Here is a 24,402-nt window from a genome sequence, read left to right on the forward strand (position 1 = left end):
GTCTCATTGACATACTGTATAAAGGAACGATTTCTCTCTACCCTTTTGTGTTATGCATCTTCTCAACACATCCTGTCACAACACTGCCTGGTTGACTCATTCGTTTTGTGGTCATTGGAGACTTCCAGAGTTCCTTCCTCTGTGTTTATACTGGCCTTTCCTTTCCTTTTGTTTTTTCTTTTGTTTTGTTTTGTTTTTTAAGATTTTTTAAAGATTTTATTTATTTATTTATTTGACAGATCACAAGTAGGCAGAGAGGCAGGCAGAGGGGGAGGAGGAAGCAGGCCACCTGCTGAGCAGAGAGCCTGATGTGGGGCTCCATCCCAGGACCCTGAGATCATGACCTGAGCCGAAGGCAGAGGCTTAACCCACTGAGCCACCCAGGCGCCCCCTCCCTTCTGGTTTTTATGTTATTGGTTTTTATCTTTAGTTGTGCCACCCACTGCAGTATGTCTCTTAATATTTTTCTGTTTTTATTTTATTTTAAAATATTTGTTTGAGAAAGAGTGAGTGAGAGAGCAGACATGAGCAGGGTGGAGGAGCACAGGGAGAAGCAGACTCCCCACTGAGCAGGGAGCCTGATTTGGGGCTTGATCCCAGGACTCCAGGATCATGACTTGAGCCAAAGGAAAACGCTTAACCGATAGAGCCACCCAGGCGCCTCTGTTTTCTGGTTTTTGTTTATTTATTTGTTTTGTTTTAAAGATTTTACTTACTTTTTTGAGAGAGAGAGAAAGCAGGGGGAGGGACAGAAGGAGAGGGGGGAAGCAGGATCCCTACCGAGCAGGGAGCCTGACAGTGAGCTCAACCCCAGGACCCTAGGATCATGACTTGAGCCCAAGGCAGATGCTTAACTGACTGAGCCACCCAGACACTCCCATTTTTCTGTTTTTAAAATGAGATGATTTCTTCAGTTAACCATTGACATTTAATATTTTTATATGTGATTCTAATGTATTAATAATTTCCCTCTTTTAGAGCTGTTGGCCCTCCTGACAAACTTACTCTCTGGTCACCTGAGACAGCTGTGGCGATAATTAAAAGAGCTAACGCTCCCTTTCTAGATGGTTACTGATCCATTTAAGCGTAGCCTGGTGAATGCTTTTCTTCTAAGTAATTTGCTTTCAAAGTGGTTAAGAACAGCGTGGTCTTCAGGTGCCTGGGTGGTTCATCTGTCTTCGGTTCGTGTCATGATTTCAGGGTCTTGGGATTGAGCCCATATTGAGCTCCCTGCTCAGTGGGGAGTCTGCCTATCTCTCTCCCTCTGCGCCTCCACCCCACTTGTGCTTGCTCACTGTTTTCCTCTCTCTCTTTCTTAAATAAATAAATCCTTTTTAAAAAAAGAAGAGGAAGAACAACAACAACACAGTCTTTGAGGCTGGATTGCCTGGGTGCTTATCATTTATCAACTCTGTGATCTTGAGCAATTTATTTAACATCTTTGCGCCTTAGCTTCCCCACCTGTAAAAAGACGAGGGAGTAGGGTAGACACTTGTTTTTCTTTTTCCTTTTTTTTTTTTTGACACTTTTTTTTATTTTCTAAGATTGTTGTGATGATTAAGGTTATATACTGTTTAAAACAGTTCTGACACAAATTGCTCAACAGATTTTAGCTCTTATTATTGGCATATTTAAAAAGAAGCAAGCAAAATCTTAAGTATCTCTAATCATTCCTTGTTTATCAAAATATAATTTGAAACTTACCTTTTCTTATCTTTGATGAATAAATCAGAAACATGTTTACATGAAAGATAATATTGTTTTCTCACAAAAATATGAGATTTGACATCCTAAGACCTGTGCTTCAGTCCTGTCTCTGACACTTACTAGGCATTTGACCTTGATCAAATAATTATTTTAAGTTGATTACTTTATTTATACCAATCTCATTTCACAATAGATTACAAGTAACAACAAAAAAATGTATGTAATACAAAAAGTCAAAATATGTAGTTAAAGAAATCAGGGGGTTAATAATTGTGCTGGAGCTATTGAACATCCATGTGCCAAAGAATAAAGTAGATGTCTTACTTTGCTCTTACACAAAAATTAACTCAAATGGATGATAGACTTAAATGTAGGAGCTGAAACTATAAAGCCCTTAGAACAAAACAAAAGAATAACTCTTTATGACTCTGGGTAGTCAGAGGCTGCATTGATGCAACAAGAAAAGTATAAGGGAGGGGAAAATAGCCAAATTGGACATCAAAATTAAAAACTTTTGTGTTGCATATAGTACCGTCAAGAAAATAAAAGGATAACCCACAGAGGAGGAGAAAATATTGGCAAACATTTGTAATGAAGGACTTATATCCTGAATATATAAGGAATTCTTACAAGTCAATCATAATAAATAACCCAATTTTTAAAAATGGGCTAAGGGTGCTAAATGAGAAAACTATACAGCGAAGGATACTTTATCCAGCTAGGATGTCATTCAAAATAGAAGGAGTGATTAAAAAGCTTCCAGGACAAACAGAAACTAAAAGACTTTGTGATAATCAAACCATCCCTACAAGAAATATTCAAAGGGGTCCTGTAAGCAAAGAGAGAGCCAAAAAGTAACATAGACCATAAAGGAACAGAGACAATATACAGTGACAGCTTTATAGGCTTTAGAGGCAAAAGCCTCTAAACTTTAGAGACAAAAGAATGATACTTTAGAGTATCATTTAGATACTCTTGAGAGGCAAAAGAATGATACTAAATTCATATCTTTGAATAGTTACCCTGAATGTAAATGGGCTAACTGCCCTGAATGTAAATGGGCTAACCAATTTTAACAGATTGGTTAAAATTCTGCCATCAATATGCTGTCTGCAGGAAACTCATTTTATTTTATTTTATTTTATTTCTTTTAAAGGTTTTATTTATTTATTTGACAGAGATCACAAGTAGGCAGAGAGGCAGGCAGAGAAAGAGAGGAGGAAGCAGGCTCCCTGCTCAGCAGAGAGCCCGATGTGGGACTCGATCCCAGGACCCTGGGACCATGACCTGAGCCGAAGGCAGAGGCTTTAACCCACTGAGCCACCCAGGTGGTCCCAGGAGACTCATTTTAGACCCAAAGACACTGCCAGATGGAAAGTGAGGAGGTGGGAAACCATTCATCATGCTAATGGACATCAAAAGAAAGCTGGAGTGGCAATCCTTATACCAGACAAATTAGATTTTATTTATTTGACAGAAATCACAAGTAGGCAAAGAGGCAGGCGGGGCAGTGGGCGGGGGTGGGGGCAAGCAGGCTCTGAGAAGCACAGGGGGAAGCAGACAATGAGCAGAGAGCCCAATGCAGGGCTCAATCCCAGGACCCTGGGATCACAACCTGAGCCGAAGGCAGAGGCTTTATCCCACTGAGCCACCCAGGTGCCCCAGACAAATTAGATTTTAAACCAAAGACTGTAATAAGAGATGAGGAAGAACTCTGTATCATAATTAAAGGATCTGTCCAACAAGAAGATCTAACAATTTTAAATATGCCCCTAACATGAGAGCGGCCAATTAAATTAACTATTAATAACAAAATTAAAGAAACATGTTTACAGTAATACAATAATAGTAGTGGACTTTAATAACCCCCTCACTGCAATGGACAGATTATCTAAGCAGATGATCAACAAGGAAATAAGGGCTTTAAATGACACACTGGACCAGATGGACTTCACAGATATATATAGAACATTCCATCCTAAAGCAACAGAATACACTCTTCTCGAGTCAACATGAAATATTCTCCAGAACAGATCACATTCTGGGTCACAAATCAGGTCTCAACTAGTACCTAAAGATTGGGATCATTACCTGCATACTTTCAGACCACAATGCTTTGAAACTGGAATTTAATCACAAGAGGAAAATTGGAAAGAGCTCAAATACATGGAAGCTAAATAGCATTGTACTAGAGAATGAATTGGTCAACCAGAAAGTTAAAGAAGAATTTTAAAAATTCAGGAAACTTTGGGGCCCTTGGGTGACTCAGTTGGTTGCATATCTGCCTTTGATTCAGGTCATGATCTCAGGGTCCTGGGATTGAGCCCCGCGTCAGTCTCCCTGCTCAACAGGAAATCTGCTTCTCCCTCTGCCCCTCCCCTCCACTTGTGCACAGGCTCTCTCTCTCAAATAAATAAATAAAATCTTTTAAAAAATTCATGGAACCATTTTCATGAAAATGAAAACAGTTCAAAATCTTTGCGATGCAGCAAAGGCAGTCCTCAGAAGGATGTATATAGCAATCCAAGCCTTTCTCAATAAACAAGAAATGTCTCAAATACACAAGCTAACCTTACACCTAAAGGAGTTGGAGAAAGAATAGCTAATAAAGCCTAAACCATACAGGAAAAGAGAAATAATAAAGATTAAAGGAGATATCAACGAAATAGAAACCAGAACAACAGTAGAAAAGATCAACGAAACTGGGAGCTGGTTCTCTGAAAGAACTAATAGGATTGATAAACTCATGGCTAGACTTATCAAAAAGAAAAGAGAAAGAACCCAAATGAAATCATGAATGAAAGAGGAGAGATCCCAACCAACACTGAAGAAAAATGAACAATTTTAAGAACATATTATGAACAACTATATGCCAATCTGGAAGAATTGGATGCATTCCTAGAGATGTATAAACTACCAAAACTGAAGCAGGAAGAAATAGAAAACCTGAATAGACCCATAACCAGCAATGGAATTGAAGCCATAATAAAAAAATCTCCCAACTAGAGCCCAGGGCTGGATGGCTCCCCGTGGGAGTTCTACCAAACATTTAAAGAAGGACTAATACCTATTCTTAAGCTGTTTTTAAAATAGAGATAGGGCACCTGGTTGGCTCAGTCTCTAAGCGTCTGCCTTCCGCTCAGGGTCCTGGGATCAAGGCCCACATTGGGCTCCCTGCTGAGGGGGAAGCCTGCTTTTCCCTCTCCCACTCCCCTGCTTGTGTTCCCTCTCTCTCTGTGTCTCTCCCTGTCAAATAAATAAATAAAATCTTTAAAAAATAAAAATAAAAAATAGAGATAGAAGGTAAACTTCAAACTCATTTTTATGAGGCGAGCATTATCTTAATCCCAAAACCAGACAAAGACCCCACCAAAAAGGGGACTTACAGAACAATATTCCTGGTGAACATGGATGTAAAAATTCTCACCAACATACTAACCAATAGGATCCAGTAGTACATTAAAAGGATTATTCACCACAACCAAGTGGGATTTATTCCTAGGCTACAAAGGTGGTTCAATATCTGCAAATCAATCAATGTGATATATTACATTAAAAAAAGAAAGGACAAGAACCATATGATCTTCTCAATAGATGCAGGAAAAGCGTTTGACAACGCACAGCATCCTTTCTTGATTCAGAGTCTTCACAGTGAAGGGATAGAGGGATCATATCTCATATCATATCATAAAAGCCATATATAAAAAGCCCACAATAATAGCATTCTTCATGGGGAAAAACAGAGCTTTTCCCCTCTGGTCAGTGACATGGCAGGGACGTCCAATATTTTCAACATAGTACTAGTTGTCTTAGCCTCAGCAATCAGACAACAAAAAGAAATTAAAGGCATCTGAATCAGCAAAGAATAAGCCAAACTCTCACTCTTCACAGAACATGATACTCTGTGTGGAAAACCGAAAAGATTCCACCCCCAAATTGCTAGAACTCATACAGGAATTCAGTAAAGTGTCAGGGTATAAAATCAATGCACAGAAATCAGTTGCATTTCTATACTCCAACAATTAGACGGAAGAAAGGGAAAGTAAGGAGTTGATCCCATTTATAGTTGCATCCAAAAACCATAAGATACCTAGGAATAAACCTAACCAAAGAGGCAAAGGATCTGTACTCAGAAAACTATAGAACACTCATGAAAGAAATTGAGGAAGACACAAAGAAATGGGAAAACTTTCCATACTCATGGATTACAAGAGCAAATATTGTTAAGATGTTTATGCTACCTAGAGCAATCTACACATTCAGTGCAATCCCTATCCAAATACCATCAACATTTTTCACAGAGCTGGAATAAATAATCCTAAAATTTGTATGGAACTGGAAAAGACCCCTATAGCCAAAGGATGTTGAAAAAGAAAACCAAAGCTGGTGGCATCACAATTCCGGACTTCAAGCTCTTTCACAAAGCTGTCATCATCAAGATAGTATGGTAATGGCACAAAAACAGAGACAATAGAAGAATGGAACAAAACAGAGAAATCAGAAATGGACCCTCAACTGTATGATCAACTGATCTTCAACAGAATAGGAAAGAATGTCTAGTGGAAAAAGGACAGTCTCTTCAACAAATGCTGTTGGGAGAATTAGACAGTCACATGCCGAAGAATGAAATTGGACCCTTTTCTTGCACCATACACAAAAATAAACTCAAAGTGGATGGAAGACCTAAATGTGAGACAATTCCATCAAAATCCTAGAGGAGAACACAGGCAGCAACCCCTTCAACCTTGGCTGCAGCAGCTTCTTGCTAAGCACACCTCCAAAGGCAACAGAAACAAAAGCAAAAATGAACTACTGGGAAAGAAAGCCTTTGCATAGCAAAGGAGACCTTCGACAAAACCAAAATACAGCTGACAGAATGGGAGAAGATAATTGCAAATGACTTAATCAGATAAAGGGCTAGTATCCAAAATCTATAAAGAACTTTCAAACTCAACACCCAAAGAACAAATAATCCCATTAGGAAATCGGCGGCAGAATGAACAGATTTCCAAAGAAGACATCCAAATGGCCAACAGACACATGAAAAACTGTTCTACATCACTTGGCATTAGAGAAATATAAATCAAACAATGTGATACCACCTCACACCAGTCAGAATGGCTAAAATTAACAAGTCAGGAAACAACAGATGTTGGCGAGAATGTAGAGAAAGGGGAACTCTCTTGCACTGTTGGTGAAAATGCAAGCTGGTACAGCCACTCTGGAAAATAGTGTGGAGGTTCCTCAAAAAGTTAAAAATAGAAGTACCCTATGACCCAGTAATTGCACTACTGTTTATTTACCCCAAATATACAAATGGAGTGATCGAGGGGTGCCTGGATGGCTCAGTGGGTTGGGCCTCTGCCTTTGGTTCAGGTCATGATCTCAGGGTCCTGGGATTGAGCCCTGCATCAGGCTCTCTGCTCGGCAGGGAGCCTGCTCCCCCCAACTTCTCTCTGCCTGCCTCTCTGCCTACTTGTGATCTTTGTCAAATAAATAAATAAAATCTTTTTTTAAAATGGAATGATAGAAAGGGGCAGCTGTACCCCAATATTTATAGCAGCAACATTCACAATAGCCAAACTATGGAAAGAGTCCGGATGTCCATTGACAGATGAGTGGATGATGAAGATATGGTATATATGTGCAATGGAACATTATGCACCCCTCAAAATGAAATGGCAGTGACGTGGATGGAGCTAAAGGGTATTATGCTAAGTGAAATAAGTCAGTCAGAGAAAGACAATTTTCATGATTTCACTGATACATGGAATTTAAGAAACAAAACAGAGGGTCATAGAGAAAAAGAGGAAAAAAAATAAAGCAAGATGAAACCAGAGAGGGAGATAAATCATAGAGACTCTTGGACATAGGAAAAATCTGAGGGGTGCTGGAGGATGGGCAGAGGGATGGGACAGCTGGGAGATGGACATTGGGAAGGGTATGTGCCATAATGAACACTGAATTATAGAAGAGTGATGATAAGGTATTATATAAGAGTGATGCATCACAGACCTGTACCCCTGAAACCAATAATATGTTATGTGTTAATTAATTGAATTTAAATTTAAAAAGAAAAAATATGGGCTAAAATTAGTCATTTTTTTTTTCAAAGATTTAATTTACTTATTTGACAGACAGAGATCACAAGTAGGCTGAGAGGCAGGCAGAGAGAAAGGAGGAAGCAGGCTCTCCACGGACCAGAGAGCCCGATGCGGGGCTTGATCCCAGGACCAAGCCGAATGCAGAGGCTTTAACCTACTGAGCCACCCAGGTGCCCCAAATTAGTCATTTTTTCAAAGGAGATAAACAGATGGCCAGGAATATGGAGAAATTGAAACCCCTGTACATTGCTGGCAAGAATGTAAAATGGTACATACAGCCTCTTTGGAACATAGTCTGGCAGTTCCTCCAAATGTTAAATTTGGAGTTACCATATAACCCAGCAATTCTACTCCTTGTTATATACCCACGTGAAAAAAGCACATGTCCAGAGAAAATCTTAGGGCAAAATGTTCACAGCAGCATTATTCATCATAGCTAAAAAATGGAAGGAACTCAAATGCCCATCAACTTATAAATGGAGCCATCAACTGATGAATGTATAAACAAATGTAGTCTATACGCACAATTATTACAGAGCAGTTTTTATTTTTTTAATTATTTCAAGTCTTTATTCTCAAAAGAAAGGCAGACTGCCACGCGCAGCGCCTCATTTGGATGTGTCTGGAGTCTTGGAAGCTTGACTACCCTACGTTCTCCTACAAATGGACCTTGAGAGCTTGTTTGGAGGTTCTAGCAGGGGAGCGCAGCTACTCGTATACCCTTGACCGAAGAACGGTCCTCTCCTCTATCGGGGAAGGTCGTTCTCTTCGACCAAGCGCGCAGCTTCGGGAGGGACGCACATGGAGCGGTGAGGGAGGAAGGGGACACCCGCCTAGCCAGCCAGATCAGCCGAATCAACCCTGGCGATCAATGGGGTGACAGATGTCTCAGCCAGATCGTCCTCACATCCATACAGAGCAGTTTTTAAATGTGCTGATGCATGCTGCAACATGGATGGACCTTAGAAATTGGGTAAGTGAAGGAAGTCAGTCACAAAAGACCGCATGTTGTATGACTCCATTTACATGAAATGCTCAGCATGAGGACATCCATAGAGACAGAAGATAAATGGTTGCAGAAGGTGGACAGAAGGGAGGAGAGGGAGTGCCTGCTTATAGGCATGGAGTTTCTTTTGGGGGTAATGAGAATGTTCTAAAGTTAGATTGTGGTGATGATTATATAACCTTGAATATATTGAAAACCATGGACTGTAGAAAGGTGAAAAAAGATTTTATGGAATATGAATATTTTAATAAAACTATCAAAATAAAGAATCTTACTATAGGGAAAACAGTAAAGCCAAGTGAAAGATTGTACAGAGTAATGCCTATGGTATAGCTATATATTCATCAACCCAAAGGTCTTTGAAGTAGAAGCTTTAGGAAGAGAGCTTCTTTTATTTTTTCAAAACTTTTTTAAAGACTTTATTTTATTTTAAGATTTATTTATTTGAGAGAGAGAGAGAGAGAGAGAGCACAAGAGGGGTGAGGGGCAGAGGGAGAAACAGGCTCTTCACTGAGCTCCAAGCCTAATGCAGGGCTCAGTCCTGGGACTCTGGTATCAGGACCTGAGCCAAAGGCAGATGTTTTACTGACCGAGCCACCCAGGCATGCCTAAAGATTTTATTTTTAAGTAATCTCCACATCCAACGTGGGACTTAAACTCATCACACCAAGACCAAGAGTCTCATTCTCTTCTGACTGAGCCAACTGGGTGTCCCTAGTTGAGACATTTTTAAAAAATTTGTCTTTAATTTAAATTCAATTAATTAACATAAAATATATTATTGGTTTCTGAGGTTGGGGTCAGTGATTCATCAGTCTTATATAATATCTAGTGCTTATTACATCATGTGCCCTCCCTAATGTCTATCACCCAGTTATCCTATTCCCTCTCTTCCCTCCCTTCCAGGAACCCTCAGCGTGTTTCTTATGATTGAGTCTCTTATGGTTTGTCTCTCTCTCTCTGATTTCATCTTGTTTGATTTTTTACTCTCTTCCCCTATGATCCTCTGTTTCGTTTCTTTAATTCCACATGTAAGTGAGATGATATGATAGTTGTCTTTGTCTCATTGACTTACTTTGCTCACCATAGTGCCCTTGAGTTCCATCCACATCATTATAGATGTCAAGATTTCATTCTTTTTGATGCCCGAGTAATATTCCATCACATATATACACCTCATCTTCATCCATTCATTTGTCGATGGACATCTAGACTCTTTCCATAGCTTGGCTGTTGTGAACATTGCTGGTATAAATATTGGGGTGCAGGTGCCCCTTTGGATCATTGCATTTGTATCTGTGGCGTAAATACTCAGTAGTGCAATTTCTGGGTCTTAGGGTGAGAGTGAGAGCTTCTTTTATAACTTCTTTGATCCTCCATTTCTTTTTTTTTTTAAGATTTTATTTGTTTATTTGACACACAGAGATCACAAGGAGAGAGAGAGGGAAGCAGGCTCCCTGCCAAGCAGAGAGCCCGATGCAGGACCTGATCCCAGGACCCTGAGATCATGACCTGAGCTGAAGGCAGCGGCTTAACCCACTGAGCCACCCAGGCGCCCCAATCCTCCATTTCTTAATTGACACAATGAGACAGTAATCCCCTGCATAACTCCACAGATCCTACAGGATACATAGTTGTAACATCCCAACTATTAGTTGTAAAAACAATTCTGAAGTCACGAAAGTTTATGCAGGGGTGCCTGGGTGGCTCAGTGGGTTAAAGCCTCTGCCTTCAGCTCGGGTCATGATCCCAGGGTCCTGGGATCGAGCCCCGCATCGGGCTCTCTGCTCAGCGTGGAGCCTGTTTCCTCCTCTCTCTCTGCCTGCTTCTCTGCCTACTTGTGATCTCTGTCAAATAAATAAATAAAATCTTAAAAAAAAAAAAAAAGAAAGAAAGTTTATGCACATTAGGCACTTGTAATATACTTCTTAGATTGTGTTTGTTTGTTTATTTATTTATTTATTTTATTTATTTGACAGACAGAGATCACAAGTAGGCAGAGAGGCAGGCAGAGAGAGAGAGGAAGGAAAGCAGGCTCGATGCGGGGCTCAATCCCAGGACCCTGGGATCATGACCTGAGCTGAAAACAGAGGCTTTAACCCACTGAGCCACCCAGGTGCCCCTTAGATTGTGTTTATGATAGGTTGTATTGGTTTCCTAGAGCTGCTGTTATAAAATACCACTAACTGGGTGGCTTAAAACAACAGAAGTTTATTGTTTCACCATTCTGGAGGCCAGATGTCTGAATTCAAGGTGTTGACAAGCCCATGTTCCCTCCGAGGCCCATAGGAGAGAATCTTTCTTCTTCCTGGTGGCTTGCCCACAGTTCTCATAGTTCCTGGGCGTATACCTGACAAGAGCTGGGGTCTCTGCCTCTGTCGTCAGAGTGTCCTTCCTTCATGCATGTCTGCATTTCTTCTCTTCTTAAAAGAACACCAGTCAGGCTAGGGGCTCATCTTAGTCCCATATGACTTCATCTTAATTTACTAATTTTATCTGCAACAATCCCATTTCCAACAAAAGTCACATTCTGAGGTCCCTGGGGGTTAGGACTTGAGAATATCTTTTGCAGGCCATGAATCACGCCAAAAACAGGTGCCATAGTCCCTGGACATACAATGAGCACGTAGCTCATCGTGTTTCAGTGCCGGTAACATTTCCTTATGAAACTGCCAGACTTAGTAGAGGAGAAAAAAAAAAGGGGGTATATACCACTGGGCCCTTGTTTTAACTTTGTGAAGAGAGAGCAAACAGATATTCAAAGAGATACTTGCGCAAAAGTAAACAAACTACCTGGAAAGGGAAGAATATTAATTTTGTACCACACCTGTGTGCCTATTCTTGTCTTTGTACTATGGGAACAGGTATTACACTTAATCTTTAAAAACATGCTAGGATATATATATATATATATATATATATATATATATATATATAAAACATATGTACTATTCTTTTTTTACTGAGGAAAAGGAGTTTTTTTTATACAAGTTAAGTAACTTGCCTTGAAGCCCACTGAAGTGGGTTTTTGAACCAAAATATATCTCTGCTCATAACCTGGGATAAGCCAAAGAAGCTGAATGATATTGATGGAACATGTTTGAGATGGTAGTGAATAGCCATGGTAATCTCTATTTTTTTCATGTTCCACCTTTTTAGTTTGATGTTTCGGGTTCTTTACTTTTAGTGCTTAACAAATGGTTAACATTGATATCTTTCGTTCTCCTTCATTATGGTTAGAATATTCACACTGTTCACCTTTCCTGCATATTGACTTCCCTAGCTCTTTTCCAAATTTTCTTTGTAAAATAGCTGATGTGATATGTACCCTTATGAAGAGAGGGGTGAAAACCCAAGAACTTTGTTCTAGAGAGGCTAATTATGGTGTTACCTCATTGGGGGGATAATTTAATGATAAAGGTGTTTCTCAGGCAGATCTGGTTGTTCAGCTTTTTGCTTTTTCAATAAAGCCCTTGAGTAGCATAGCAGAGACCTTTTAATAATTCTGTTAAAAAGTAATGGATAATTTGCAACGACATGGATGGAACTAGAGGGTATCGTGTTTATAAGTCAATGGGAGAAAGACAACTATCATATGATCTCCCTGATATGAGGAAGTGAAGATGCAGCATGGGGGGCTAAGGGGGTAGGAGAAGAATAAATGAAACAAGACGGGATTGGGAGGGAGACAAACCATCAGTGACTCTTAATTTCACAAAACAAACTGAGGGTTACTGGAGGGAGGGGGGTTGGGAGAGGGGGGTGGGATTATGGACATTGGGGAGGGTATGTGCTATGGTGAGTGCTGGGAAGTGTGTAAACCTGGCGATTCACAGACCTGTATCCCTGGGGATAAAAATATATGTTTATTTAAAAAAATAGTAATGGATAAATTTCACTGAATTTTACTTGTAGTGAACAAATAGGAATAGACGAGAACACGATTAAGAATTTACAGAGCTGGGCTATGATCAAGAGATCAGAACATGAAACTGGGTTTCAGATCAAAGGTTCTGTTTTGGAATTTGTTTGACTCATTTTATGATCTTCATGAGGTAATTTCATTTGTGGCTAATGTTTCAGCTTCCACAGCAGAGTACTTCTGGGAGATGCAGTTATTTAACAGGCAGTCTGCTCTGAAATGTGATGTAATTTAAGGGAGGACTGTCATTAACTGAGAAGTCAAGATGCCAAATATGGCCTCTTGAGGTTTTTACATTGTGGTGTATTTTGCCGTCATTGTTTGACTTGGGTCAGAATAAGTCATTTGTTCTTCCAAGTTGAAGATAATACAGAACTTTCATTTTGTTCTGTTTCTTAGTTATCTTTAACTTTCTACTTTGAAAATTATTGTAATTCATTGGATAATTTTCTAGTAATTACTAGCCCTCTTAAGCTCTGTAGTTGTCCTGGCTTAAAAGGTAAACTAGACAACCGAATACATAGATTCCTAGAATTTTAGAATCACAGGAGGCCTTAATCATCTAAGCCAATCCCCTACCTTTTTTTTTTTTCCACATTGACCTATTAGTTTGAAATTACATTTTCATGTTACTCAGTACATAGTCAAAAGCAGTGTACTCCATTCTTAGATTTTGAGAAAGTGACAGCCACTCTTATACACATTCATGCATATCAGTTGCAGTGGACCACACATTGTGCTGTATATAGTAGGTAAGTAAGGTCCTAAACTAGAGAGAATTAAACATGTCAACAAATAAACACAATCCCCTGGAGTAAAGTTCTGTAAATACTACGTGAATAAGAGAATAACTTGTCCTCTTACAGTGGTGGGGAGATGTCAAGGCAGCCTTTCATAGAGGAGAAAACCTTTGAGTGCTATCTTAAAGGATAAGTTGGAATGTTATAGGCAGAAGCCTTTGAGGAGGGGAGAAATGATAAGGAGGGAAGTCAAAGCAGAAGGAAGGGCATAGAGGGACAGATGTGCAAGGGCAAAGCGGACTTGGAGTTGCAAGGTGATTCCAGCATGGCTGGAGGAGAGACTATACAGTGTTGGGAGCAGGAATGGACTAATGAAGATAACTACACATATTATGGACTGTCTTAGATGCACGGCATTGGAAACTTGAGTCCGTTTCTGTTCCTAATGGGTTTCAACCTGAGAACTAAGGTATTTGCGTTTTAGAACTATTACTCTGGTGGCAGTGTAGAGACTGGATTGCAGTGGGGTTAAATCTAGAGCCAAGGAAACTACTTAGTTTCCTGCAGTAGTGTAGGCAAGAAATAAGGAGGCAGTATTAAAGGAGAGGTAAGGATCAATGAAGCTTTAAGGAAACATTCAGAAGGATCAATTGTCAGGACTTGATGACTCAGATGTGATCATAGAAGGTGGAGAAGAAAGAGTGCAGGTTTCTGACTTTGATGAGTAAATATCTACAGTATCTAGTATACAGAGACTTGATGACGTGTTTAAGGAGTGACAGAAGGGCATTGGATGGATGCTTTATTCTTTGTGAATCTTTTCCTGAATTACACACCTCTGCCTGTTAGAATCTTTCGCTACTTCAAGATGTCAGCACATTTCATAGTTATATGTATAGTTGTTTATTTGGTATGCTTTCCTTATTCACTTCTTGAAGGCTGGGGATTTTTAAAAATTTATCCTTAAATTCATCTTATAGCAGCCACTCTCCTGCCCCATCCCAGACTACAGAATCAGAATTTCTAAGACAGTTCAATGGGAATCTGAAATTTAAGAGCAGCTTGGACATTCTAATGATAAGTAATGTTTTCACATTTAACTGTAGAGCAATCAATCAGCTAAGGGTAGAGCTGTTTTCTCCTACTAACCTTACTATCAAATGATGGATAGATAGAGTTTTAAATTATGGAGTAAGGATAGTGGTCACTCCTTCCTCTTGGAATGATTTCAGAATAATGAGGGTAAGAAATGAAAATTCTGCCTTTAGTGTATTAGAAGACAGCTTAAACTTCCAATCACAATGTATGAATCAAGGCTCCCATTTCCACCAGCAGTAGATAAAGGTTCCAGTTTCTCCATATCCTCACCAACACCTGCTATTTTCTGATATTTTTTAAGTTTATTTATTTTTTTAGTAATCTAGTACTTCAATATATAGTAATTTAATCATCTCAAATCCTTGACCCCAAGATCAAGAGTTGCATGCTCTTCTGACTGAGTCAGCCGGGCACCCCACTATTTTCTGATTTTTTTTAATCCCATTCTGTGGGTATGAAGTGGAATCTTACTGTGGTTTTAATGTGCGTTTCCCTGATGACTGATTATATTCTTATTCTTATACATCTTTTCATGAAGTTATTGGCTATTCTTATATATTTAATGAAATGTCTAGTCACATCTTACATATACTGGACACAGAACCTGTTTGCAATTTTTTTTTATTTTTTACCACCAGGGTTTATCTGAAATTTATTTTCTTTATGGTGTCTTTTTGAGCCTAAAATTTTTAATTATATGAAGTTTAATTTATTGGTGTTTTTTTCTTTAATGGATCATGCCTTTGGTGTTATATCTAAAAACTGTTACTCTATTCAGAGTCACAAAGGTTTTCTTCTAGAAGTTTTATAGTTTTAGCTCCTATATTTAAGTCCAGGATACATTTTTAAATTTTTGTATGTGGTGTCAGTTAGCTTATAAATTCATCTTTTTGCGTATGGATATCTAACCGGTCCACTCATTTTCAACCATTTGTTGAAAAACAAAATCCTTTCTTTTTATTTTTTAAAGATTTTATTTATTTACATGAGAGAGAGCATGAGAAGGGGGAGGGTCAGAGGGAGAAGCAGATTGCCGGAGCCAAAGGCAATCGCTTAACCAACTGAGCCACCCAGGCAAACCATAATCTTTTCTTCCATTGAGTTGCCTTGACAACTTTGTCAAGAATCCAGTGACCGAATTTAAAGGCTTGCTTGCCCCTGTTTTTCTCCATTGATCTACATGTCTGTCTTTATGCCCGTACTCACCATTCCCCCCCCCCCAAAGTTTATAGTCTTAGCTTCTAGAAAGGAAATGCATACTTCATAGTCCCCAGCTCCAGAGCTGCCTCTGAATGCACTGTCTTTCTCACTGACTTGCCATGCCACACCTGAGATACTGAATGTTTGACTCTTAAGATTTTGAAATTGTAAGTTCAACACTTTCATTTGACAGATAAGGATGGTCAGGCCCCAAGTTAAAGTCTTTTTGTCCCCTGCTGGAACAGAAGCATGATACCTTCCCAGGAATAACATTGACTGTGGAGTCACCACACACCTCTCTCTAAAGAGGGCCTGGCAGAGGAAGGTCCTGAGGAGAAAAAAGGTATTTGCAGTAGAGACTTTAAGCACAGTTATAAAAGGAGGAAAGGCGGGGGTGCCTGGGTGGCTTAGTCCGATCAGTTGAACTCCTGATTTCAGCACAGGTCATGATCTCGAGCCCTGAGTTGGGCTCCACACCCAGCGCAGAGTCTGCTTGAGATTCTCTCTCTCCCTCTCCCTCTGTGCACCACCCCTGCACCCCAAGCTTGCTTGCCTTTGTGTGCTCTCTCTCTCTCTCTCTCAGTTAATAAATAAATAAATCTTTTAAAAGAGAAAAGAAAACAAAAGGGAGATGCCAAAAGTAAAGTACACCTACTTCAAATTTTTGTAGAAAGGTACTGCACATTTTAGGTGGCTTTGCTAGTCAAAGCCATCTATAGTGTACCTAGGTTTCCTTTTTACTTTCTTTTTTTTAAAAGATTTGATTTGTTTATTAGAGATCACAGATTAGGGGGGCGTAGAGGGAGAGGGAGAAGCAGACTCCCTGCTGAGCAGGAGCTTAGTCCCAGGACTCTGGGATCAGGACCTGAGCCAAAGGTAGATGCTTAACCAGCTGAGGCACCCAGATGCCCCTATACCTATATTCTTTTAAAACTACTGCTAAGAGTACCTCTTGACCTGTGTGGGACCTCCCATCACTTGAAAATAAGAGTGCTGAGTTAAGGTTTTAGTTCTTTCAGTGATTTAGGTTTTTCTTTTTTGTTTAACTTTTTTTTATTTTTATTTTTAAATAATCTCTGCACCCAGTGTAGGGCTCAAACCCATAGCCCTGAGATCAAGAGTCTGATACCCCCTTTTTATATTTTTAACACATTTCTACTGGCCTTCAATTTTAAAAAGATATCCTGTATTTTACAAAATTAAACTTTCTAGCTACAGATGATAAAACTCGTTATGATAGGAAAACAACAATTATCCTTGTGCGTGTGCATATGCGTGTGTATGTGAGTGGGTGTACATGGTCATGGTTATTAGCACATGACTGATACATGGTCTGAAAGACCACACTGTGCATAGACTGCTTCCTGAGGAATGTGAGCTGGTGAATGGAGCTGAGTATCTTGTACTGTATATTGCTCGGTTGAGCAAAACTTACCCAGTCTGTTGGTCACAGTCATTCAACAACCTATCTTAGAAAAGCAGGATGATAATGGGGATGGAGGTCAAATTCATCTATCTAATTGTTCCTTTAAAGATAAAGTTTGGAAAAATAAAGGATAGAGTTTGGGAACTAAGGTAAAGGAGCAAGGCAAAATATCCTAGGCTAACTAGACAGCAGTATTAATGCATTCTGAATGAATAACTGATTGCTCCTTAAAGATTATTTGTGTAAGTTGTTGGTTTCACACCCTACTTTGAATTTTTTTTGCATAACAATATATTCTGATGGAAGGGTTAGGATTTTTTTTATATTGATTTTAAGTTGTTCTCTACTAAAATATGAAAACATGTAAGGGATAAGTATACACTGCACAATTAATATTTACTCTTGGAGGGGGAGGGAAACTTTAGCGTAATATATAACAATTTGTTTCATGAAATGTTTTAAACCAGGTACTGCAGAATGTTTGGGATTTGTTAAATCTTGAAGGGAGGGGGATGATATATGTGGGTATTTGTTGAGCAATGAATCTTTGTGAGGAGATGCCATGATTACCAGCAGATACTGAAAAGACATTCAGGATAGTGGAAGAATTCCTAGTTTATATATTGGGAAGAACTCATGTTTATGTGACATCTCTAGGAGCCATTTCTCCTACAGAATGTGACTTTCCAGTTTTTGAATCATTGGCTTGTGCTCCACCGAGGCTCAGGCTTCTCAGGACGGTCAGTCGAGCAGTACAGTGCTGGTAACAGTCCAACGTGAGATCACCGAATGCTCTGCACTCTTCCTGTATTGTGTTTCAGTAACCGTATCTAGTTCTCCATGTTTCTATTTGAGATGTTATATAGTATAGAATATGGTCTAATCAGAAACCTCTAAGTGTCATAGCTTGAATTTATATCTTACTGGTTCAAAGCTGATTTTCATTATCCTTTTACAAGTTCATGCTTTTTTAATGCACTCTTCTCCACAGAATGAAGATACTGGAATGAAGAGTAAAGTCCATCATATTGCCAAGGAGATCATGAGCTCAGAGAAGGTGTAGGTATTCAGTTTATAATTCGGAAGACCATTTATTTCCCCATTGGCTCATTTAAAACATTTCTTTTATTGTTATCTTTTACAGGTTTGTGGATGTATTAAAACTTTTGCATATTGTGAGTATCTACAAATAACTGTCCTCTTTTGCATTTTTCCCTATGTCAAAAAATTTTTAGCATAACTTTAAATATATTTTATATATATGTATGTGTGTGTGTATATATATATATACACACATACTCTTTCTAATATATGATTACATGTTTAAATTCATGTATATGTGAATATAGATATTTTCTGAAATGTATGTATCTGTTGTGTGTGTAGTATACCCAGATGATTTCCAAAAAATAGAATCTTTATATCCATATTTCCGAAGTTTTCAAACTTCCTGTGTTCATAATAAAGAGTTTTTAGTGATAATATTTCTTGGGCATTTGCAGAAGATGTCTATCAGAATTTTGCACTAGCAATGTATAAAAAATGTCATGATCAGTGTTCAGAACTATTCCTTCTGAATCTGCTCTCAAAAATAGACACTGAAAATAGACATTTTTACAACTAACTTTTTAAAGATCTTTATTCAATTTTTGTAATTATCAACTTGAACAAACTTGTTGGAAAACAGTTATGATGTGTCTGACAGCATATTCATTTTTCTCATGCATTTTTTTGTACCTGCAAGTTTTTACAAGTTCTAGTATGCATTGGAAGTGAAAGTACTTTTAATCCTACTTTATTCCAGTTATATTTTGGCAAGTTATTAAAATTTAACAAAAGAAGGGTAAGGTAGAGGAAACAATGAAGAAAGAAATTGAAGTGAAAATTTACTTGGATGGTATAATTATTAACATCATCTTAAACTTAATTACTGAGAAATGATAGGTTCACACCCATTAATATCTCTAAGAGTATCATTTTCAGTTTTCCTTTTAAAAGATACATGTGAACTTAAAAGGTAGGGTACATTTAAGGGTGATTCACATTCACTAAATCCAACAGAAACCTGGAACTCTAATTCCTGCATGAAAAATCTCTAGTTTTGGAAACCTTTTCTTTCTTTCTTTCTTTCTTTTCTTTTTTTTTTTTATTTAAGATTTTATTTATTTATTCAACACAGAGAGAGATCACAAGTAGGCAGAGAGGCAGGCAGAGAGAGAGGAGGAAGCAGGCTCCCCGCCGTGCAGAGGGCCCGGACGCAGGGCTCAATCCCAGGACCCTGAGATCACAACCTGAGCTGAAGGCAGAGGCTTAAACCACTGAGCCACCCAGGCGCCCCTAGAAATCTTTTCTTAACAATTCTTAACATTACTAATTTGTTTTGAGAAATTACTGTCATGTGAATAGTTTCTTATGTAACTCTTCACTGTATTGCTTAGTTCTCTTTGTAATTCATTTTTTTTTTGAGATTCCAAAACTTTTTTTTTTAGTAAGTAAAAAAACTAATAGACATAAAATCAGCAAGGATATACAAGAACTGAATAATACCATTAACCAACTAAAATCCAATTGGCATTTATACAACCCCTCATCAAAAATAAATAAATAAATAAAATTCTTTTTATAAGACTATATAGAACTTACCCAAGAGAGATCATATCCTACTGCTTTAGCTACAACTCTCAAATTCTGTTACGTTATGTCTTTTTTTTTACTTTTTTTAGTTCAAAATGTAATTCATTTTTAAAAATTATAGCATGATATTTGATCACCCAAACAGATTTATTGAGTTTGAAGTATATTGTCATTTCAAATATATAACAACATGATGAATAAATAACTTTCCAAAATAAACTCTGGTTTGAACTGAATAAATTCCATTTTTTACTGAACCTCTCTATTGCTTAAATAATTGTAGAGTAAAAAGAAAAAGCTGAACTCCCTTTCTCTGGAAAGCTCAGCCTATCTGTAGGACAAACAAATTGTACTTATTTGACATATTTTCTGATCAACATGTTTAAAAAAGTAAAAAAATGTCCTCTCTACGGAAATTTTAAGCGTTCACTTGATAAGGTAATGGAGGCAAACAATACTATGGAGCCAGAAAAAATCGAATTGGAACTTGAGTGTGGTAGTTCAGCAAGTCTTGCATAGAACACGTGTTGAAGATGTCACGATAAACAGCAGAGTCCCAGTCCTCATAGTGCCTATACGCTAGTGTAGTGTTTCTCTTAATGTGGTGAGGGACTGGATTTCAAAATTTCCAATCCATGCCGGATCAGAACTTTTGTAAAATAAAATAGAAATGTCATGACCATGTCAAGGTGACATAAAAGTTTCCAGTCCCTTATTCACCCTTTTAACTAATGTCTTTGCAGACCAGTAACAGTTTAAGGACCACACTTTAAGAAAGTTGGCAAAAATATCGGTGTCTGTCCTGCCTAAGTACATTGTTTCCTTTTTTCTTCCTTCCTTCATTCCTTCCCTTTTTCCTTTCTGTCTTTTCTTTTTTTTTTTTTTTTAACTTTATTTTTGAGACGGGGAGAGAGTGCCCACAAGTGAGAGTTGTGGGGAGGGGCAGAGGGAGAGAATCCCTGAGCAGACCACCCTGTTGAGAGGAGAGCCTGTCAGTCACAGGGCTCTATCCCAGGACCCCTGAGATCATGACCTGAGTTAAAACCAAGAGTCGGACGGTTAACCGACTGAACCACCCAGGCGCCCCAATTCTGTTTCTTTTCTTTTTTTTTTTTTAAGATTTTATTTATTTATTTGACAGAGACCACAAGAAGGCAGAGAGGCAGGCAGGATGGGGGAAGCAGGCTCCCCATCGAGCAGAGAACCTGATGCAGGACTCGATCCCAGGACCCTGAGATTATGACCTGAGCCGAAGGCAGAGGCCCAACCCTCTGAACAACCCAAGCATCCCATCCAATTCTGTTTCTTTCTTTCTTTTTTTTTTTTTTTTTTAACAAATAAGTTTTGTTTTTTTTTTTAAGATTTTATTTATTTATTTGACAGATAGAGATCACAAGTAGGCAGAGAGGCAGGCACAGAGAGAGAGGAGGAAGCAGGCTCCCCGCAGAGCAGAGAGCCCGATGTGGGGCTCTATCCCAGGACCCTGGGATCATGACCTAAGCTGAAGGCAGAGGCTTTAACCCACTGAGCCACCCAGGCGCCCCTCCAATTCTGTTTCTTAATAGCTGTGTGAATTTCAGAAAATAGTCTGACCCTTTGGCCTAGCTTTCTTCATTTGCAAGATGGAGATACAAATAATGATCTCTCTGGTTGTGAGGAATCCATGAAATAAAGTATGTGAAGAGGCTGGTATGGTACACAATATATAGTAGATGCCCAAATTGCCTTTCATTACCTTCTTCATTTTCCCCTGTAGAACATCAGTGAATGGGAAGAATTCATTTTGTTATCAGACAGTAGCCTTTTTATAATTCTGTCCCTTCCAAATGCTTTTTTTCCTCTCTACTAATATTTCACTTTAATGAAGGAAGTTCGGATTCCAGTAGGTAGTGAAGCAATTAAGAGTTTCATTAGTTTACTGGGGTCCCTGGGTAGCTCAGGTGAGGATCTTAGGGTTGTGAGATGGAACCCCACGCTCCATGCCTGGGTATGGAGCTTGATTAAGATTCTCTCTCCAGGGTGCCTAAGTGGCCTAGTGGGTTAAGCCTCTGCCTTTGGCTCAGGTCATGATATCAGGGTCCTGGGATCAAGCCCCGCATTCAGGCTCTCTGCTCAAATAAAATTTTGTCTCTCTCTGTCAAATAAAAAAAAATTTTTTTTAAATCTCTCCTTCTGTCCCTTCCCCTTCCCCGTCACCTGCACGCACACATGCACGCTCCCTCTCTCTAAAAACAAACCAAAAAAAAGCTTCACTAGTTTATTTATTTTATTATTCAAAACTATTTACCTTGCTCTTACCCCTGTATTTTTGGAACAAATCATAAACTCTTATATAACAGTGAACAGCCAGGTGAGGTATTTCCCATATTGTCTCTGATCTGATAGTTCTCATGGATGGCCTTGGCTTCTTCCCAGATGGTGTTGAACAGAGTGAATCATCCAAAACCCACCTTGACTTGTACATTTTCAAAACCTCCTAAGCCTTTAATGTAGGAGTGAGACTAGATCATCTGCCAACCTCATGTTAACATCCTGTCTGGTATGTGCAAATGCTAACACAGCACAGCCCAGCTCTAATGGGAATTTTAACAATAGAACCTTAGCCAGGTGAGAGCCGTTACTAGGAGAGACTTGTTAGCAGCCTAATGTGGGTGAAGTCAAAAGAGTCTCTCTTGTTTCATTTTACCACCCCCACCACCCATTAAAGCTTGTATTTACCTTTTTACTGAAAGGACCCCACAAAGGTAGCCCATGGATAGTTTTAATCCTGAACACTGTTGCTATCTGACTTCACATGAATGAGTTCATGTCTGTGTTATATCCTAGAATATGACTGCCTTAAAATATAAATAATGGGCTTTAGATAATCCAGTAGATTTTTTTTTTTTTTTTAAATCAACCAAGTATCCAAGTGGCTTGGGAGAAGCGATTGTTTCAGTTATATGTGATTTCCCATGAATAGTTTTCTGTCTTAGAGACTCTAGAATAGCATTAATAGATCTTTCTGTGATGACAGACATGTTCAGTATCTGCACTGTCCAATATGTCCAATAGTTTTAAGCTTTAAATTTGTCACTGTAGCTCACTAACACTTTATATCTCACTTTATCATTCTAGCTCACTGACATTTCTTTGTTTAGAATTTGCTAAACTAGGTGATATAGCTCATAGGGGAAAAAAGGTAAAATCTAGACTGAACAATTTCATCATTTAAGCTCTTGTGACACTGAAAGGAAGTGGGCTTGGATAGAGGCATGCAGTTTAAAATCAACTCAAGATTCGAGGAGCCAGTACATTCAGTTAAGGTCTTTGATTCTTCTGCCTGTGTTTGTGAGGAAAAATTGGGCCTATAGCTGCAAGAGCAAGACTTTACAGTTAGGGTTTTTTGTGATACGTGCTCTGCAATATCTGCCTTGAGCTCCTGGACTTGGAACCTGATTTTTATTTTTTTTAAGTAATCTCTACATCCAACGTGGGATTTGAACTTTCAACCCCAAGATCAAGAGTTATATGCTTAGTGCTGAGCCAGCCAGGCACCCCTGAACTAGATTTTTTAAAAAGGTCCAGTGGTGCACAGTGTCTCTAAATCAATACCCAATATCAGTGTTTCCCTTTTTAAAAGAATAGTGCCATCCCTGTGGCTGCCAAAGCCAGAAAACTAGGATTTGTTCTTTATTTCTCCCTCACTTCTCCAGCCAACCCATCTGCAAACCTACTAATTCTGTTTCCACTTTACTGCCACCAACCGAAGCCAGAATATCATCTCTTACACAGACAACTGTTCCAGCCTCCTCACAGGGACTCCTGTTTCCATTCTCACCCTTTCTACAATCTGTTTCTTAAATGATTTTTTTCCCTTATTTTAAGAGTGATTTTCTTAAAATATATATCAGAGCATGTCATTCCCGTGTTTAAAACCCTTTAAATGATTCCCATTGCGTTGAGTAAAGTCCACGTTACTCCCCAAGGCTAATAAATACAATGGCCTTATGTCCCAGTCTGCTTGTGATAGTCCTGGCTATTGTCTTGGCACAATGATTATTGATAGAGTTCCTTTTCTCTTGTTGGGTCATTAAATTATGGTTCCCTCTACCCAAAAGGTGTTATGTGATTTGGCCTCTTACTAAGATGAGATGCTGGATAAGAGGGGTTCTCTCTCAGTCACTGACCATGTTCTGGCCATACAGGCCACCTTCCATTTCTTATTTCACTGCTGTTACTTTGGCTCATAGCTTTTGCTAATGCAGTTTCCTGGAATCTTTCTTCTTCATTTGTTCATAGCTAGTTTTTTCTTTATCCTTCCAATCTGAGCTTAATGCGACCTCCCTAGAGAGGCCTTCTTTGACTATCCTTTTCTCCTTCACTTTCCATTTGTTTTCTTTTTGGCATTAAATATAATTTGTATATTGTTTATTTACCTGTTTATTTTTGGTCTACTAAAATGTAAGCTAGGTGAGGGCAGGGATAGTATCTCCAGCACCTAGCATCATTCCTGTTCATTGGAAGGCTTTTAGCAAACATTTGTTGAGTGAATGAGTGTGACTGATTGGTGGTTAAGAATTTTG

The 24,402-nt window shown here is 38.8% G+C and overlaps 1 protein-coding gene across 3 annotated transcripts in view; it reads left to right on the top strand.

The window, feature by feature from the left end:
• Positions 1-24,402, top strand: part of FGD6 (FYVE, RhoGEF and PH domain containing 6) — a 131,464-nt gene that overhangs the window by 44,164 nt on the left and 62,898 nt on the right. For all 3 annotated transcript variants that reach the window (XM_059402333.1, XM_059402335.1, XM_059402334.1), the window contains exons 4-5: positions 18,195-18,262; positions 18,348-18,378. In XM_059402333.1, coding sequence (XP_059258316.1) covers positions 18,195-18,262; positions 18,348-18,378 — 99 coding nt within the window. The remainder of the gene's footprint in view (positions 1-18,194; positions 18,263-18,347; positions 18,379-24,402) is intronic.

This window comes from Mustela nigripes, chromosome 6 (genome assembly GCF_022355385.1).
Source record: "Mustela nigripes isolate SB6536 chromosome 6, MUSNIG.SB6536, whole genome shotgun sequence".
In the NCBI taxonomy this organism is placed as follows: domain Eukaryota; kingdom Metazoa; phylum Chordata; class Mammalia; order Carnivora; family Mustelidae; genus Mustela; species Mustela nigripes.